At 38.0% G+C, this 21,053-nt stretch overlaps 1 protein-coding gene across 1 annotated transcript; it reads right to left on the bottom strand.

The window, feature by feature from the left end:
• Nucleotides 1-4,783: 4,783 nt before the first annotated feature.
• On the bottom strand, nucleotides 4,784-20,131 carry Dydc1 (DPY30 domain containing 1). The gene is made up of 6 exons (XM_047551888.1): nucleotides 19,985-20,131; nucleotides 19,122-19,223; nucleotides 10,874-10,966; nucleotides 7,892-7,948; nucleotides 7,355-7,459; nucleotides 4,784-4,829 (listed from the first exon to the last, which is right to left on the bottom strand). The coding sequence occupies exons 1-6, from the start codon at nucleotides 20,129-20,131 to the stop codon at nucleotides 4,800-4,802; spliced, it is 534 nt and encodes a 177-aa protein (XP_047407844.1). The 3' UTR covers nucleotides 4,784-4,799.
• Nucleotides 20,132-21,053: the final 922 nt, after the last annotated feature.

The raw sequence follows: 21,053 nt of genomic DNA on the forward strand, positions 1-21,053 counted from the left end.
CCTCTACATCTTTGCCAAAAGAAAATTTGATTCCCATACTCCAAGTCACCAGAGTTTCTGTGAGAGTCAGCAGTGATGGCTTTCTCTGGCTGCCTCCGTGAGTCCTCAGTTTCTGACTATTCATCCTGTATAGGACAACTGGCATTGGACACTTCCTCTCCATTTGCACTGCCGCATCAAAAATCATTTATCGAACAAGGGAAGATTCTGTCCTAAGTCTCTCATCCATCTGATTCACTTCCTAAGAATTTGGTTTTCCTATAAAACCAGTTTGATCCCGAGGACTTGCCTTCACTCAAGCCCAGACCTTTGGAGCTTGAGTCCTGATGCACCATGATCTGTCCCTAACAGCCTCTCCGACCCCCCTTTGCCACTCTCCTTCTCATCCCCATAGGTTTCATAGGTAAAGATGCTGAAACCATGTCTAAAGAAATAAAGCAAAGTATATTGCTGATGTGTTATCAGGAGGAAAATGTCAACAAAGGGAATCATAGAAAGGAAACAAATCAAAATCCTAGAACTGAAAAATTTACAAGTGGAACTCAACAGCTGGTCTGAGTTGATGAAGTATCAATCAGTGACTTCAAAGACAGGTCAAATGAGATTATCCTTCTAAGAACAAGCATAAAATAAAATAAAAATTATAAAGAGTTTTTTTAAACGAACAGCATCTCAGAGTGGGACACTATCAATGATAACAACATATGCATAATATAGTTACAGAAGGAGAGAGAAAGGAGCAAAAAGAACATTTGAGAATATCTAAAACATCCTCAATTTGATGAAAAACATTAATCTGCACATACAAGAAACTCAATTAACTATCCCAACTGCATGATGAGGCAGATGTTCAGTCTGCCAGAAGACAAAAACCAAGACTAAATCTGATGAAGTAAAGAAGAGAGAAGACTCAAATTACTAATGAAAGAAATGGACATTACTACTGGCCTTACAGAAATACAAAGGATTATAAAGGAACATTATGAGCATTGCATGCTAATAAATTAGGTATCCTAGATCAAATGGACAAACTGCTAAATACAAACTACCAATTAATTTTTAAAAAACCCTTAAAGTAAAGAAAATTAGTAATCAAATATCTTCCAAAGAAGAAAAACCCAAGCCCATATGGCATCACAAGTGAAATCTACCAAATATTTAAAGAACAACTAGCATTGATCCTTCACAACCTGCTCCAAAAGTAAAAGAAGGAACACCTCCCACTTATTATATAAAACCAGTATTACTACTGTGATACCAAAGCCAGACAAAAGCATCACAAGAAAACAACTCCAACATGTTTTGAATATAGATGCAAAAATTCTCAACGAACCACTATTAAACTGACTTAAACAATATATATAAAAGGATCATATGTGAAGAACAAACAGAACTTACCCCAAGAAATCAAGTTTTGTTCAAGAAATAGAAATCAATGCAATACATCAAGCCAATAGAATAAAGGACAAAAATAAATTATCATCTCAGGGTTGGGGATATGTCTCAGTGGTAGAGTGCTTTCCTGGCAGGTATGAGACCCTGGGGGTGATCTGTAGCACCACATACACCAATAAAAATGATCACCTAAGTAGATACAGAAAACAGATTTTGTCAAAACCCAACATCTAGACTGGAGATGGAGCTCAGTGGTAGAGTGCATGCCTAGCAAGTGTGAAGCCCTGGGTTCCATTCCCAGTGTGTGTGCACACACACCCAAATAAAAATGAATTGTGTATGCAAACCAACTACTTCAATTTGCTTAAGAGCATCTATAAAAATACCCACAGTAACATCACACAAAATGGTCAAAGACTGAAAGTTTTTTTCTGTTAAATCCCTTAAATCAGGAACAAAACAAGGATGTGCACGTTCAATACTTCTATTCAATATCATACTTGAAGTTCTCACCAGATCAATTAGGAAAAACTGTATATAGAGAGGGGAGGCAAGTCATTCACAGTGGAAAAGAATCAGTAATATATAAATATAAAGAATAAAAATAAAATTAATCACATACATTACATATATTTAATATTTATAGATGACATGATCTTCAATATGGAGACTCCTAAGGAATACACACACACACACACACACACACACACAATTAGATCTAATAAATAAATTCAGCAAAGTTGCAGGATACAAAACTAGTTTTATTTCAACACACTAACAATGAATGATCTGAAAAGGAAATTAACAAAACAGTTTCATTTATAAAAGTGTCAAAAAATCTAAACAATTTAGAAATAAATTTAATCAAGGAGGTGCCAAAACTTGTACACTAAAAACTGAAAACATTGCTGACAGAAATGAAAAAAAAAAAAAAAAAAACCTAAATAAATGGAAAAACATCCTATGTTCATGGATTGGAAAACTTACTATTGGGAAACTACCCACTACTCAAAGCAATTTAGAGATTCTAAGCCCCATCAAAATCCCAATCACTTTTTTTAAAGACATGAAACAACAATAAAAAAAAAATTCTAAGATTCATCTGTAATTGCAAGAGAGCCCCAATAACTAAAACAACTTTCTATTGTTGGGAGAACAAAGTTGGAGGACTCCACAGTTCTCAATTTCCAAATTAACTGCAAAGTTACAGTACTTAAATTGTGTGGTGCTGGCATAGGAATAAACATACAGATCAATGAAATGGAACTGAGAGTCCTGAAATAAATTCCTTTGTCTATGGTCAAATGGTTTTCAGTAAGAATGTCAAGTTTATTCAATGGAGGAAGGACAGTCTTTTCCAACAAATGATGCTGGAAAAACTGGATAGTCATTTGATCACCTCACATCATATATACAATTAATTTCTACCATAGATGGAAATTAACTTAAAAGTAGATCCTAGAACTGAATAAAAGAGCTAAGATGTATAAAACACTTAAAAGAAACCATAAGTATGTATCTTCAGGATTTTGGATTTGGCAATACTTTCTGAAAGATAATATCAAAAACATAAGCAGCAAAAGAAAAAAAGTAGATAAATTGGAATTAATCAAAATGAAAAATATTTGTGCATGAAAGATCACTATCCAGAGTTTGAAATGACAGACCATAGAATGGGAAAAAATATTTGTAAATCATATAACTGATGAAGGTCTCATATCAGAATGTATAAGTCAACAACTCTTATAATTCAACAACAAAAAGAGAAACAAATTAAAAAATAAACAATGAACTTACTCTCCAAAGATATACAAATGGCCACAAGGTACATGAAAATATGCTTAGCCAAATGCAAATCAAAACCACAAAGAGATACCACTTAACAGAAAGTCTGTCAGAATAAAATCTATGTCCCTCTGTACCTTTGGGTGAGTTCAAAATGAGTCTTCCTGACATCAGCAATAAATCCTACGATCCTGAAAGACAGCTCAGGGTAGCCAATCTAACTGCGAATCATCTCCTTTTGAGACAGGAGTCTCTTCCACCTTTTGCCTCTTGTGCCCGGGTCTGACCAGGATTGCTTTTTAAATAAGACAATACCCAAACCAATGCTCAGATTCTCTTGCTGCCACATCCCAGACCCTCACCTGTACCCTAAGGACCCCCACCAAGCCTGCCTCCCATCCCAGCCTTCCATGATGGGCCCCTTCTAGGCTGAGACTGAGGTCTGGAAGGAAAAGATGCTCCTGTCCAGTAAGACTCTTGTGCCTGTGCAGCTATGAATGTAGGTCATCCGTGGGCCACAGTGCCTGACAGTCAGCCTGTCATAGAAGTCATCTCTCCAGGGCCCTGGGATTTTTTCTGAAAAATGTACATAGAACTGGTACAGGATAACATTTATTTTTAATGAGAGTAATATTTCTCCTATTTTTCTCTTTTTCTTCCCTTTTCAGCAATTGGGCTGTTTAGTTGTCATTGCCTCAGGAAAAGCAAATTATAAGCAAAAGCATACTTTAAAAAAACAGAGTCTCTGAAATGAGTGTTTTCACATACTCATACCACAGACTTGGATTTGGAAGAATTTTGTAAAGGAAGTAAAGTTTCCCAGAGTCTCAAGCTAGGCCTGAACTTGAAGGAGCTAAAAGCACAGTGCATAGTCTGAGCCCAGTGAGACCTGCCCTTCAGCCATTGTCCCTGTACCTGCGCCCATGGGTGGATCCAGAAGCAATGACACCTTTCAGCACCCCAAGACTTTGCCTGGACCCCACTCAATTCTTTCCATGTGGACCTTCCATATGGAATGTCCCTGGACTTCACAAACCCTAAAGAAGAAGGAGGACTAGTGAAGTAGGAAGGAGAAGTTCCCACACATGTTCTTGAGTGGGACTGAGCAAGCTAAGCTTGAGAAAACTCCCCCAGCAACACAGTAGAGAACACTCCTTCCCCAGACCAGTCACAACATGGAAGTGTGGATTCAGAGTTCCCAAGAAGCATCAGCTCCTGGCAAACTGGAGAATGCCCTGCAGCTCCCTCCCAGGAGGAAAGCCACAGCTAAGGCATGCTGAATGGCGCTGAGCCCTCCGCAGCGGCTTCCTCCTTTATTCCCTGCAGACAGCATTTCCCTCTCAAGCTATCTTGTTCTCATGTAGACCTGTGCCTTCTTTTAGTTCATCTCTTGCCTGCTTTGGGTTGCTTTGGTTGCTTCAGCACACTCCATCCCTCCTGTTCTCTCAAGGGAATCACACAAATAACCAAACAATATTTCAAGGTGCCCCGTGAAGCCCATTTATAAAGTTGTCTTTAGAGGGGGAAAAAAAAAAAAGTAGAGCTCAGAGTGTAAAAAATTACAAGTTGAGAACTCGTAGTTTAGAACTTGAAATTTATTGCTCTTAGATTGGTTGATCCTACAAATCTTGATCAATGTTTAGGGCAACCTAGAAGCAAAAGAAAAGCAGATAGACTTTAATACAATGAGAACTGTGAAAAGGTACAAGACAAGGAAAATGGGGCTTAAGTAATTGCTATGTAAATGAAGCTTCTTGAGAATTTCAGATGATTTAGAAGAGTATCCAAATAGAACATGATAATGAATTATGTTCCCCAGATTGCCATCATCCCATCCTTTCTTCAGTTTCTCTTGCTTCCTTTCTCACTCTTCTTAGGGGTCCTCTTTCTGTGGCCCACCCCTTAGATGCTGGAATTTCCCGTGCTTTTCCCCTGAGCCCACAGGCCTTCACACTCTGCACTCTCTCCCAGCGGCCTTGCTCACTCTCCTTGCTCACTTGGCACCTCTGCCCATGACTGCTGATGCGAGTCTCCTGCCTGGACTCTTCCCTGTTCTCCAGACTCACACCATATATCACAATAAGTGGCCATCTTCACCTGCACATCTCAGAGCTGCCAGAAGGTCAACCTCTCCACACTGAAGCCATTTTGTTCAAAAATCTACCTCCTTTTTTTACATTCCTCAACTCATCAGATGATAACACTCAGCTCAGTTGCCTGAGGACAGAGCTCTTGGGCTTTCTTCTGACTCCCTCTCTCCCTTTTCCACTCAGTCAATCTCAAATTCTCTCAGGCCTCATCTCTACCTAACCCTCGTTGTACCACATCTGGATAACTGTGCTAGCTTCCTAAATGGTCTCCCTTATCCACTCCTGCCCATTCCAAACCTCTCTCCAGCTTATAAAAAGACCAATCTAATCCTTAAATCCTTTTAATAACTCCCACTGCAGAACCCAGGATCATCTGACCTCTGCCACCTCTTCAGCTTTAAATATGCCCATTCTCCTAGCTTCATGCAGCTCAGCCACAGTGCTAGACTGTTTCAGTCTGTTCTCAACATCTTATTCTCTCCTCTCTTTCTCTCTTTCTCCATTCTCTGGGCTCATCCCAGGCTGAGTCCTTGATCTTCACTTCCTCAAGAAGACTCATCCAGCCAGATCTGGTGGCACATGCCTGTAATTCCAGTAACTTGGGGACCCAAGGCAGGAAGACTGCAAGTTTGAGGCCAGCCTCAGCAACTTAGTAAGACCCTATCTCAAAAATAAAAAAATAAATAAATAAAAAGAGCTGGGGATGTATCTCAGTGGCAAAGCGTCCCAGGGTTCAATCCCCAGTACCAAACATTAAAAATTTAAAAAAAATTAAAAACCTCTGCTTTGTCTCTCCAAGTACCTTACTCACTGACCCATGACCCACAAAGGGCAGGTACATTGTTTATTGGTGTTTTCTAGCTCCCTGCATAGTGTCAAATAATAGTGGATATCTAATAAAAACATATCCATGAACTGACAAGCACTGAGTCCTTCTGGCCTCACTTTTTGAACAGCTCTTGAAAACAACATTCACATCAAGCCATGGCTGCCTGTCTCTAGACTACTTGCAAAGTTCCTCACTGCTCTCACATTTCCCAGTTCTCTTCCCCACATGATAGCCAGCCTGGTCTTTCTGAAATGCGGTTCTGGATGTATTAGCCTCTACTTCCTGTAAGATAAATCTGAGTCTCAGGGCAGTTATTATAGCCCTTTCAGGGTCTGGCCCCTGCTTTATCCCTTGCTTCATCCCTCACCCCACACCCCACTTCCACTCCATACTCTCTCTTGCCTGGATCTTCACACTTTCTGTGCTTTCTAGAACACTTCCGCAGCCTCCACCTCACCACTGAGTAACAAGTCTGTGACTTTCTTCTGCCACCTTCCCTGACCAAGGTTCCCAAACTGTGCTGGTGGTTCCATCTCATCAGACTGAAGTTGTCCAATGTGTCCTTCTGCTAGTACCGTCCTGGTCCACACCTGCTGATCTAGCTCATTTATAGAGAGCTGCTCTTTTCATTCTCAAAAGCTTACTGGTTTGAACGATAAATTACCTGGTCATTCCCCCAAATTCTGGCCTATTTCCCCTCTAGACAGTAACCTTGTGGACAAGGTCAAAACTCTGTCTTATTCTCAAGTGCATTTGGCACAGAGCCTGGCACATAGGAGACATAATATGTTTGCTAAATAAACAAATGTATTTATGTACTCTGATTAGGATGCACTCTCATTAGGATGTTTATGTGGTTCCAGGGCTTGTTAAAGAGAAGCAAAATGGTATGCCTCTTCAAATTTAAAGATTATGTATCATTCACGTGCACACACACACACACACACACACACACATACACACACATTTTGAAGAGATTTTGTTATTTTTAAAGTCTAATTCCAAAATAGACAGATATAGATGACATAGATAGATACAGATATAGGCATAGACAGATACAGATATAAATATGGATTTTCCAGTGACACATTTCATTAAATGACAGTGCCAATTATGAATATGGTCAGCAACCTGGGAACTGATTATGAATCAAAAAACTATTTGCCAACCAACTCTGGCCTCATATGCAGTAGGCTTTATCAAAGTAAAGAAAAATGAAATAATCTGTTTTTTAAAAAAATATTTTGATACTTACGTCAGATAATATTGTTTCATCAAGTTCTTCTACTCTGCTCAAGTTAGGCGCTCCATATCTATCACTAATTTCAGCTAGTGTTTTGCTTGTGTCTAGCAATGTTTCCTATAATCAAAAAGTTCATTTTTACTTTTAAATGACTTGAAATCAATATTCCTTTTCTTTCAGTTTTGAAATTTCTCAATTACATCATAAAAGTTCACCATTGTTAATTAGTGGAATTAATATCTGCTGGTGACTAGAAAAACTACATTCAGAAACTTAAAATATATAATTTGCAAATAATTCTATGGTCAATATTTTAAGATATTCTAGCTTTTAAATACATAAACACACCCTGGATGCCCAATTTCTGTTCACTTTGAGATTTTGCTTCAAAGCACATCAAGCTTGTGACCTATCACAAGCACATATATTTGGACGATTAGTTTTGATAATACCCTTATTAAAACTTTAGCTACTGATGCATCAAAATTAAGCTTTACATTCTAGGATAGTCATTCATTTCACATAACATAGATAACTTTTTCTCCTCACCTCTGGATAAAAAGTATCTTCACTCTTAGGTGTACTTTCCACACTTGTTCTCATCTCCTAGAATATATAAAAGTTAATAAAATACAGTCCATTTTGATTTCATGTTTATTTTTCAAGCATTTTTATTTTTACATAATGCTCTAAACAACCTAACAGCAAAACCACTATCACTCTTAAAGGAGTGATCTGTTCATACTTCACACACAACTGCAGGTCACAGTCTCATTGAAATACTAGAGGAAGACAACTATGCTTTATTTATAATTAAGTGAAACATTTTTAAAAATAAATGGCTGAAACATTAAAACTGAAGTCAAATTATTAGCAAATGTGAAGAGTGACAAAATAAAAGTTCTAATAAAATCTTCAGAAATTTCAAAGAGAACTTGCAGGTAAGTAGAGTTTTGCACATAAGAAAGAAAGAAGTGTTTGTGAAGTGTTTGTGTTTTGCTCAAATTCCTATCTGATGCAACGGTCCTCTTCATAGGATGTAGGTCATGCTCTCCATAAGGCTGCAGTAGAAATGTACTGCTCAACACAGGAGGCCTTCTCCTAAATGAGAAAGTGTTCCCCCAACCAAGCCAAACCTTGCTTGTCATCTACTTTTTCATTCTAAAGCAGCAGGGTGATCTGACAGATCATTTGCTATTGGAAGACAATGACCTTGTACTCATACGTATGGTCACCCTAATTATAGGAACATACGTGATACTATTTTCCAAAGACAACTCTATTTTCCTATATTCTTATAGGACCAGGACCCCCAACCACAGGAATAGATATTTGACACAAACTAAGCCAGTCAGGTTCTTTCCCTCAAACTCTTTCCTTAACTAAAACCAAAAGAGAAATCTATTCCTTACCAGTGGCACAAGCCATACATGAAACTCAGGAATCATTAAAGGCCACATTTCTCACTCAAGTGCTGCAAACAAGACCATCATGAGAGAGACTGGAACTAGCAACCAGAGAACAGCAGAGGTGAGAGTCCTGGCAGCATTTGGTTCTCTTGCTCTCAAGAGTCTAAAGGCTCAAATGTACCAGAGTTCTTTACAGCTGGAGAGTTCAACCCTTTCTCCAACTGAGGATCCATCCTAAAAACTTCCTTTTGAGAATGAGAATTCAAATTCTGTGGGTCTGCAGTTACAATAAGGCCAGGATAAAGAACATGAATGGACTGGTCTCTGAGCAATGGGCATGGCAGGGGCACTTTGCAGGGTAGAGATGAAGGATGATATGCCAGAGAGAATATGAATTATTAAATTATGATGACTTTGGTCTCACAGTCTGCTAATACCTGGACACAGTGAAATAACATGGGCAGGACCCTCTGGAATCACAAAATGTTCCCTCCTATAGACTATTAGGCACTCGAACAGAGTCATCAATTCACCTCAATTAAAAAAAAAAAAAAAAAACTTTAAAATCCCTGATTTTGGTTGTTGTCTTCTTGATGTGGTCCTGCTTTTGTCCTTTCATCCTGGGTCACTTACTCCGCTGAAGAGAAAGGGGGCTCTTGCATGTATGTGTACCTATGTGCATATCCAGGTGCTCCTCCTACACAGGCTAACTTAACATTGCATCTGTATTTTATAACACTAGGTAGAGGGGTTTAAATGTACACTTCAAAATCTCATCTTTTTGCTTCAATTCATTCTTGACACTTTTAAAGAGTAATGCTCTCATCTGAGCCATTAATAAACATAGTGGACTCATTCTACAAAATCTGCTTCTGACCTCAGTTTTAATTATGGAATCAACATGGGAGTAATGTGTGAGTAAGAGATAGTAGCCATAAATTCAGTCAGTCAGAAGTTTGGTCCATATGATGCATACTTTTCCGGTACCAGGAAATATTGGTCACACTGGACATTTCACTTTGTATAGATACAAATCAATGAAGACAGGCTTTCAAAAACTAAGTTGTGCTCAATTTATTTTAATAAAAGACATGAAAATCCATATAAACCTATTTTGAAATGCAAATTATTGTTAATTCATTTAACATGAAAAAAACAGACATATTGCTCTCTGAGGATCAGAATATCTTCAATGTTTCAACAAACTTAACTTCCAGTATCAGCTATCACAATCAGAAATGGTTAGTTCTTTTTTTTTTTTTTTCCTACATTTAGTATTGGGGGGGGTTAGGGCATTGTAATTATGCACAGTATTTGGGTTCCTTTTGACAAAATTATACATAGGAGGAATTTGATTTCGATACCCATCCCTCCTTTTCTCCCTTCTTCCTCCTCGTCTTCTCCCTCCTCTACTGATCTTCCTTTCACTCCTTTATTTATTTATTTTCGATTGGTACTTTCTACCTATGTATAAAGGTGAAATTCCCTTTGGTATGTTTATATATGTATATAACATGATTCTGTTAGATTCCTTCCATATTTCTTCCCCTTCCCCTTCCTTCCTCCCTTCCGCTAGTTCTCTGCTTCTACTCCACTGATCTTCCCTGGATCTTCATGATATCCAATCCCCTTCCCCTTCCCCTTATTTTGCTTTAACCTTCACATTTGAGAGAAAACATTTGACCTTTGATTTTTTGAGTCTGACATATTTCACATAGCAAGATTTTCTCCATTTCCATCCATTCAGCAGCAAATGCCATTATTTCTTTCTTCTGTATGACTGAGTAAAACTCCACTGGGAACAGTTAAGTCTTGACAAAAGTGTTGACAATGTCACAGTTAGAGAACTTTACTGCTCACAAAGAAGTTTCACATACATGACTGTACTTGATCCTTACAATAATCCAGTGAGATATTGCTCAAAATATTGTTTCTATCCCTATTTGTTGAAACAGGTAAACTGAGACTGAAAAGGTGATGAGACTTGTTTAAGTCACACAGTTGAAGTGGGTCAGGTCTTCAGACAATGAATCCCATGGTCTTTCTGCTATGACATCTGGAAGAAAGAGTTTGAGTATTTTAAAAGATTTTAAATAAACATATTTATAAAACTTCGAATTACCTTCTCTAATTGTTCTTGAGTTCTCTGAAGTTCTTCTAGTCTCTCTTTCTCTTTTTTTTGCATTTCCAGCTCCATTTGTAATGCCAACTGTTGCTGTATATTCAGAAATATAAACATCAAATTACAGTCTAATTAATCATCACTCTTAAATGCCCCAGGATAATTTCATTTATACCCACCTAAGTTTCAGAAACTTACAGAAATAAATGGTCACAACCACATAATATTTAGTTTCTACAAATATTTTATGGTGCATAAAAAAGGGACACTTTCTTAATTACTTGTTGCAGGAAGCACAACTTGTACAAAAATCAAGTCATTTTCTGTTTATCTTGGAGCTACACATGCAATTGTGATGATTTTTTTCAGATCAAACCTCTTTAATCATCGATGAATCTTCAAATAGTCAAAATTCAGATGCAAAACAATGGGTAAGAAAAATCTCAAGATTATCTGAAGCCATGGATAATAGACAGTATGTCTGGTCCCAACCCAACATATATAGTCACACTAGAATATGGGTCAGCTATAAGGACTGTGGGCCAATCTGATCCCAGTCTTATTTTTGTGTAACTTGGGAGTTAAGAATATTTTTTTTACATTTTTAAGTAGTTGGGAAAGAAATCAAAAGAATAAAATTTCATGACACCTGAAAGTTACATTCAATTCAAATCTCAGCATCTGTAAATAAAATTTTATTGAAACGGAGCTGTGCTCATTCACATGTGTAATGTCTGTGACTGATTTTGCCCTGCAACAGCAGAGCAGAGTAGCTGCCACAGAGACCATGTGTGGGGCTCTCGCAGCTTCACACTGCTGCTTAGAGTGCTACGAATCACAGTGACAAGGTTATAACTCAACAGTGTTTGGAGTGCCATGGTATCGTGATAACATGACATTTTAAAAAATTATTGTGTCTATCATGTCAAAACAAGAGAAGAAATGAACTTCGGATGCCATGATTTTGAAGCACAATGGAGTGTGGACTGTTCTGTTATCAAATTGAATGGCAAATATGGTTTCTATTATACAACAACATTAGGCTACAATACAGAAAGCATCAACATTACCACTCTCACCATGATATCCTTGACTCACATGAGAGCAAAGGTCAGAAAAAATAAAAAAAATTAAAACCGAATCATCACAGCAGAATTTCTTCACCAAAATTATAAATGAAAGTAAGGCTACAATGAATGTAAGTTCCCAGGTGATTCATTTGTTATAAAAGCAAGGAATGACATTAGCCCTTAGCCAGTGGTGAGTTATTAAAACTCATTTCATTTCAGGGACCAAAAAAATGTGTCCAGAAAAAAAAAATTTTGGATTATTAGGTTTTTGGTGAGGACAGTTAAACAAAGAGTTGATGCTGGGAACAACATCAATGGTCAATTAAAAAACAGACGAATGACCTTGTTTTTCCTTGGTGCTTGATGAATAGACACATGTTCCCAACACTGCCCAGTTGTTGTTATTTTGAGTCAGTGCTTAGTTTGGAGCGAATCAGCCTCCATGAGCAGTACTCATGGAACAATTATAGGCAAGAATACTTCCAAAAAAGTTGAGAAACACAAACACATAAACAACCTGAAGTGAAGTCTGATGTGTTGCAACTGATAATGATTAAAATATGTGGTACAGAAAAAGGCTTAGTTGAAAATGTTTGTTAGACACATCGGTATACAAAGCTACTCTATAGAAAATACTTGGATCTCTCATGTGTTATTGATCCAGCACTGTCAACGGTGACTTTCATTTATTCTTGTAAACTTTTTTCTTTTTTTTCACTACTAGGGATTGAACCCAGGGACCCTTTTCACTTAGGTACATCTCCAGCCTTTTTTTTTTTTTGAGACAGGGTCTTGTGAAGTTGCTGAGGTTGGCCTCAAACTTGTGACCCTCCTGCCTCAGCCTCCTGAGTAGCCTGGATTATAGGCATAGGCCACTGTGATGGGCCCACTCTTTTCTACTTAACCATCATTGGTTCTGTAATTTTTATCAGAAATAAAACTAAATATATCTTGACTTGTCCCACAACATAGCAGTTCTGCAACTTAACAGTGGTAACATCTTATTATTAAATTTTTAGCTCGGAGCCAAGATATAAATGTTTTACTATGTAAATTTAAGGTACACAACATGAACTTTTCATATACGTACATATGCAGAAATCATTACTAATGGTAGGAAATTTAATATGTCCATCATCTTACAGCTGGTTGCTGTTTGTGTGTGGAGGTGTATGTGGCGGGGGTAAGAGTAAGTACTTGAAATCTACCATCTTAGAAAATTTTCCATACCCACTATAATATTATTAACTAGAGTCCTCATCCAGGACCTCAGATCTCTAAATTAGTTCATCTTACCTGACTTCAACTTTGTACCCTTTGACATACATCCCCCCTAATTTCCCCCTGCCACTTCACATACCCCACCTCTGGTACCACTGTTTGTTTGTTTGTTTTAATATTTTTTAGTTGTTGATAGACATTTATTTTATTTATTTATATGTGGTGCTGAGAATCGAACCCAGTGCCTCACATATGCTAGGCTAGTGCTCTACCACTGAGTTACGATCCCAGCCCCTGGTACCACTCTTCTGTGTCTATGTATTCAACATTAAAAAAAGAGAAAGAAAGAAAGAGAGAGAGAGAGAGAGATTCCACATATAAGAAAGAGCACCCAATACTTTTCTTTCTGTGTCTGGCTTATTTGACCCATATAATGTCCTCCAGGTTCATCCAAATTGTCACACAAGCAGGATGTACTCTTTTAAAGCTGAATTACATGTATATATATATATACACAAAAATTCACATATATACAAAATATCTATGCATACTCCTATATGTTATATAAATTTCTTTATCCAACCATCTATCTGTAGACATTTGCTTCCACATTCTGCCTATTCTAAATAATGCTGCAATGAACACGGGAGTGCAGGTCAGGTCCTTGAGATGTGATTTCATGTCCTTTGGATATTGACCCAGAAGAGGGATTGCTAGGTTCGTTTTTTAAATTTTTTTGAAGAACGATCATACTCTTTTTCCATGTCGACTCTGCTAATTTATACTCTTGCAGTGTACAAAATCATGCCTTCTTCCCCACACCCTGGCCAGTGCTTGTTCTCTCTTCTCTCTTTGATAACAGCCATCCTAACAGGTGTGAGGTAATATCTCAGAGAGGTTTTGATTTGCATTTCCCTGATGACTAATGATGTTGAACACCTTTTCATGTACCTCTTTGCCATTTTCATGGCTTCCTCAGAGAGATGTTTATTCAGGACCTTTGCACATTTTTTAATTTGGCTACTTATTTTTGTGCTATTGGGTTAAGCTTCCTACATGTTTTGGCTATGAACCCTTGATCAGATACGTAATTCACAAACATTTTCTCCCAGTCCGCAGGCTGCCTGGTCATCTTGACTGTTTCTTTCACCATGCAGAAAGAATTTTAGTTTGATCTGGTCTCACTTGTTTTTGCTTTTGTTACCTGTGCTTTCAGTGTCCTAACCAAAATATCATTGCCAGACCCATTTTAAAGAGATTTTCTCATACTATGCTTTCTTTTAGGAGTTTTATGGTTTTGGGTCTTAAGTTCAGATCTTCAGTCCATTTTCAGTTGACTTCTGTCTATTGTGCAAGAAAAGGAAGGGTCCAGTTTCATTCTTCTGCATGTGGGATTCCAGTCTTCTGACCATCGATTATTGATGTGACTATCCCTCCGCTGAGTGTCTTCCTGCAGGCCTTCTTGACCACATATACTTGGGCTTATCTGGGGCTGTCTATTCCATTCCATTGGTTATTAAGAGTCTGTTTTGACACTATGGCTATACTGTTTTAATTACTGTAACTTTGTAACATAATTTGGAATCAGGGAGTGTAATGTCTGCAACTTGGTTTTCTTTCTCAGGATTACTTAGGCTATTTGGGATCTTTTGTGATTTCACGGGAATTTTAGAATCTTTTTTTTTTCTAGTTCTGTGAATAACTTTTATTGGAATTTTGATAGGTTCCAAAACTGTATTATGTTAAAACTATACATTACTTTAGACAGTATGGACATTTTTAATTATTTTTTGATTTATTCTAATTAGTTATACATGACAGCATTTTGACACATTGTACACAAATGGAGCCCAACTTGTCATTCCCCTGGCTGTACATGGTGCAGAGTCACATCTGTAGCGTAATCATACATGTATGTAGGGAAATAACATCTGTCTCATTCCACAGTCCCTCCCGCCCCCACACCCCTCCCCTCCCCTCTTTCCTCTCTGCATAATCCAAAGTTCCTTCATTCTTCCCTAGCCAACCCTCCCCCATTATATGGATCAGCATCCACTTATCAGAGAAAACATTCAGCCTTTGGTTTTTTGGGTTTGGTTTACTTCACTTAGCATGATATTCTTCAGTTCCATCCATTTACCTGAAAATATCATAATTTCATTCTTCTTTAAGGTTGAGTAATATCACATTGTGTATATGTACCACAATTCCTTTATCAATTCATCTGTTGAAGGGTATCTAGGTTAGTTAGTATGGACATTTTAACAATATTAATTGTCTCAATCCATGCATACAGGATATCTTTCCTTTTATATGTGCCATCTTCATTTTTTTTCATAAGTGTTTTATGATTTTCAGTGTATAATCTTTCACTTCCTTGGTTAAGTTTATTTCTAAGTATTTTATTCTTTTTGATGCATCATAAATGTCATTTCTTTTGCAGATAGGTCATTGGCATATGAGCTGTAAGTTTTTAGAATAAGAAGAATCACTCTCAACCACTACTTCAAATATTAAATGACTGAAATTCTTGATAATGTTTCTTAATTCAACCTAAGAAATATAAAATAAACAACACTCATGTGTGACACTTAGACACTGCAGTAATGTCACTTCAACAACTCATGTTGCTTGAATCACAAGAAGTGCCAACCTGCATCATATACTTCTAGTGCCTCCAGAAACTGAGGGGAGAAATCTCATCTCCATTCCCACTCACGTTGGCTTGGATGTGTTTTCCAACCTCAAACTACAGTTCAGAGTATTCATCAGACCACAGTGTAGGTGCAAAGGAAATTCTCATGTTTCAAAATTCATTTCACCATGCCATTGAGAAGCTTCTATCAGATTTCAGCTGGCAAATATCAGGAGAAAAACCTCATAGGATTCTGTAAATACCTTTCAAGAGATAAATATGCTCAATTTAAACTACAGACACATGGGATTGTATCACTATTGACAGTAGCTATCTGTATGAAAAGACAGTTTGAAAGATGAAAGATCAGCATTAATATTTTCAATTTTCATGATAAAGAACACTAAGTTTGAAATCCAACTAAGTGGGATGTTTCTTTAAAATTTTATTTAATTCTCAATAATAAATTGGTATCACAAAAAAATCTATTCAAGGATTATTATGACTTAAATTTCATCGATAAAATATTGTGGATATTTTTTCTCTATATAACTATGTAAGATACTATAATTTGCTCAGTTTTGCCTCTTGGCCTGTGAAGCATAAAATATCTACCATCTGACCCTTTACAAAATGAGTTTGTCCATTCCTAAGCCAGAAAGTAACTTCTCACCACCAGCCCAGCACCGTCTAGTACAAAGTTAAGTTCCTCACATTCAGAACATTTTACAAATACATTTTAATAATAACATATTTAACAAAATAATGTGTTTACAAAAGTAATAGACAGCAAGTAATATTTTATTTACAAAAGACTTTTAAAGGTAATTTCTTGATATTCCTATATTTTCCCTACTAAAAGAACAGCCCTGGAGTAGGTGACTAAAATGAAGAAACAATACCAGTCAATCACCTTTCAGACACTGGGACAGGAAATGAAATAACTCCAATTTTTCAGTAATAATGCAAAGTACAATTGTTAACTACCCACCAGATAGGTCAAAATAAACAATTTCTTAATGGTCTTTTAGGAAATTTTCAAAACCCAATTCCTTTCTTAACACCTGATCAAAACCCCTAGAAAACCATTCAAACAAAGACAAAATTAATACTTTCACTTTAAAAATAAGCTCTTACGTAGAAAATGGCAATTCAAATATTTCCCTGCTGGCAAGGAACTGGGCTTGCTGGAGCATGCCTAAAATTTCAAGGAATTCCGTGGAAAGTACTGGTTGGTCTTGCAGCCAGAGGTGTTGGGGGAACCAGAGTTCCAATCTCCAAGGCACCTGTTTTGGGGACCCAGAGAGACCTCATGCCTCACTCTCAGGCCTTTTCTGTTGCTTGGTCTCGCCTTCTCCCCTATAAGTCTGCCATCGACCTCTTTCTTTAACTGGCCATAAACTCTTCTACAGAATATTATTTTACTTTCTGTCCCCCCACAACACAGTGCTTAGGGTTTGAAGCATAGCAGATTAGTTCATACTGGTAACAGGATGTGGGGAGAGAATTATTTGATTTCCAGTATTGCCAAATTTCATCTAAGATAAAGTATATGAGTCAAAGATATAATTGACTTGGGAGGAGAATTACTGGGAATCCCTGTCATTCTAATAGAAAGGGGGCAGATACTAGTCATAGGACCAGTCAGAGGAGGATGTATTGCCAAAGTTGTGGTTGCTAGAGGAGATACCCGGTCTGTCTGCATGATAGTGTGACACCAACTCAACACCCTGCCACATCCCCTCAGGAATAAACCAAATGACCGAGGGTGAAGAGTCAGAAGCAGCAAAGTTCTCAATAGCCCTAGCCACAGACACCTTGGTACCTGGACACTTCTATTTCAACATCAAGGGAGATTTGGCAGAGAAGTTGTTAGTCTATGCTTTTCTTTTTCTCCACACATTGAAGTAGTGGGCTTCTTTCCCTTTTTTAGATGTGTAGACCTGAGACTCTAAAGTGAAGTCTTCTGTGGTGGAACTACAGAGGTGGCTTACATTTAGTTCAGAAGTTCTCTATAAATCATTAGTTCTCTATAAACTTTGGAGCTGTCCATCTTAGACTCTTTAACCCCCTCCCTCCACTCATTCCCTTACCAGCATATTCAGCTCCCAGTCCTGCTACCCCAGACCCACCTCAGTCAAGGGGTCTGCCTCCTCTCTCTATGCTTTCACTAAGTAGGGAAATCACATAATCACCCAACCAAACCAAAGGGCACCATTATGAATGTTTGATCACCAACTGCTACTGAGTACCAACTGAGTATTCCTTATTAGAAATGCTTGGGACTAGGAATATATCAAATTTCAGATATTTTTAAAAATTTTTTTGATATATTTGTATATGTATAACAATATATTTTAGGGATAGGACCCAAATCTTAACAAAAAATTCATTTATGTTTCATATACATACCTGCTATACATAGCCTGCAAGTAATTTCATATAATATTTTAAATAATTTTGGACAAGAAATAAAATTTCATGATGTGGTGTCATGTTGCCACTTAAAATTTTTCAAGCTTGGAGCATTTTGGATTTAAGATTTTGGGGGGTTTAGGAATACTTCATCTGTAATGCTAAGTTTCCTTGGTCAACTCTCTCTTTCCTTCCCCAAAGCCACCACTTCAACCCTTCACATTCCCATTTGCCAACTCATTCTTGGCAGGTGGTCATGGTCCCTACTTCATAGAGATGCAAAGAGTCACCCAGAAACTGCTTCCAACACTGTGCCATGGAACCCACATGTGCCTCTCCTCTCCTCTGTTTCCTCAGTTATAATCAAAAAAGTGTCCTCCACCTGCCTCACCATCCTCCAGACCTCATATCCTCTTGTCTCCAGGGGAAGCTGACCCTTTGAATCATTCAATGTCCTAATGTCACCCCCTCCCCTTACTACATTCCTAAATCAAAAACAAAACAAAACAAAACCCATCTCCCCTTCCGCTGAAAATCTCCTTGAAAACATGTTACCCTCTCCATCTCCCCTGCTTCACTCCACCCACACCCAGCACCATGCTGCCCCTGCCATGGTTGGCAGTGCTGCAAATGAACATTCCTCAGTTCAGCAGTGGGCATGGTGGACCATCCAGGTCCTGTTCTCTACCCTGAGTTTCCACCACAGCACTCTCTTTGGGTCTTTCTGGCTGCATTGCTGCTGCTTATGCAGCAAAGAAGATGTGTGGGGGTAGCAAGATGGAGCTGTTAAGAAGCCACATCCAAGTGGCCAGAGCGAGGGAGTTTGCCAGTGTTTGGGCTGTGGCCTACATGAACTGAGGTTGACACCACTAATTCCAGTCACAGCCCAGTTCCCTTCCTTGCTCACCTGCTGCAACAAGAGCTCCTCTGCCTTGAGCCGCTCCATAATTTCCTGCTCCTTCCGAGCCAATTCTCTTTCATACTCCAACTCCACCATTTCCTCTTGCCTCTAGCATGGTTAAAAGCAACAGCACATGACTCATTAGAGACCAAACAATTTGTAAGAAAACGATCTTGAAAACTTCACCAGCAATAGGAAAAGGGGCAAGCAAATTATAGTCCATCCATTTGGAAATCATGTGGTAATTTGGGGAGATGTGTGTTTCATCTGAATAAAGAGCACAAAATTAAAATTATACATTGAGAATGAGCACAGGTATGTAAAAAGAAAACTACAGGCAAACCTGTAGAAACAAGACTACGCAGAGAAGAAAATTCCTAAAAACTGTAAACAGAAGTCTTCTTTGGGTGTTTTTTTCTTCTACTTTTTTACATGTTATTTTTGTGTATAATTTTATACTACATGCTATTTTTTATAATAGAAATAATATGTGTGAAAAATAGAAAGTCTGGGGTCCATTTTCAGAATATAGTATTCAGCCTTCATTGGATCAAACTGTAGTCCTTCCCTTTTGCCCACCCCAATTATAAAATTAGCCAATCACACAGATTGTACCCCTGAGTCCTCCAATCAGGGTGAAGGGCATCACTGCATTAGGTATATAAATCAGCGACTGTCTGCCCAGGTGCACTTGCTAGCCAGGTTCCAGTAGCACACCCTTATGGCAGAAGTAAAGGTTTGTCTTTCCCACCCACTTTTGAGCATGTATTTGATTTCTTATTTATAACACGTGAAACCTTAAAAAAAAATGGACAAATTGAACCAATTATTCTACACTTCTTATTTCCTAACAGGAGATTCATACTTACCCGTTGTTCCATGGCTAAATTTTCCTTATACTTGTAAATCCACAATGCTAAATATTCTATTGGATCTTGGGGGCGAACTCTTGCCACTTCTGCAAGACCTTGAGTTAGACACGTCCCAAGGTACTTTTGAAGATATGACGACTCCATTTCTAACTCCTAAATAAAAATCGCTAAAAAATAAATGTTTTGCATTAGTGCAGGTTTTCAGTTACCATACAATAAGAGTAAAGTCGAGGTCAACAAAGCACTCTACCCTATCACCAGTCATGGGTACTTCCCAGTATGGGTGGCACAAGCAAGCTGCCCCTAGGAAACTTCTAATGGCATCCAAAAGGGATCTTCTGAAGTCATTACAGCCAAAATAGTTAAAATTCCTGAAGGGTTTAAGTCCAGTGTATGAGACAGAAAGGGATACCATCATTATTGACTGCAAGATGACTTTATGTCAAGCAATACATGATTCATTTAATCCTTACAACATACCTAAAAAGTTAGGTACCATGATTCTCCATTATGCAGATGAGGAAGTCCAAAGAGCATGAACAGTTCAGATTGAAGAATTGGTACCCACCTCTCGATTCCAGGGCCCTACTCTAGACTCTACTAAGATGCTCCTCCTAAGCCTTGTATGCCATCTTTACAAAACATCTCAACATTAAAAATCTACGTATTTCCAAGGTTAAGAGTATAAAAATTCAGCCTCTAAAGAATAGACTAGTAGGCTCCATTATGGTTTAGATATGAGATATCCCCCAAAAGCTGGTGTTTGTAAGACAATGCAAGAATGAGCAGAGTTGAAACAATGAGATTACAAGAGATTTCATCTAACCAGTGGATTAATCACTGATAATAATTAAGTGGGTGGTAACCCTAGGCAGGTAGGGTATGACTGGAGGAAGTAGGTCACTGGGAGTGTGTTTATATTTTGTCCATGGTAAGTAGAGCATTCTCTCTACTTCCTGGTTGCCCCAGCTTGAGCTGCTTTCCTCCACCATACCCTTCCACCATGATGTTCTGCCTCACCTCAGAGTGACAGAGTTGACTGACCATGGATTGAACCTCTGAAACC

The sequence above is a fragment of the Sciurus carolinensis genome, chromosome 5 (genome assembly GCF_902686445.1).
Source record: "Sciurus carolinensis chromosome 5, mSciCar1.2, whole genome shotgun sequence".
Taxonomy (NCBI): Eukaryota; Metazoa; Chordata; class Mammalia; order Rodentia; family Sciuridae; genus Sciurus; species Sciurus carolinensis.

Excerpts from the sequence above, each read along its gene's own strand:
- Dydc1 (XM_047551888.1), bottom strand. The coding sequence starts at position 20,131 with ATGGAGTCGTCATATCTTCAAAAGTACCTTGGGACGTGTCTAACTCAA. Across the intron at positions 19,224-19,984 it reads ATTTAGCCATGGAACAACGG|AGGCAAGAGGAAATGGTGGA; the intron begins GTAAGTATGAAT and ends TAACCATGCTAG. Across the intron at positions 7,460-7,891 it reads AAGATACTTTTTATCCAGAG|GAAACATTGCTAGACACAAG; the intron begins GTGAGGAGAAAA and ends TTTTGATTATAG.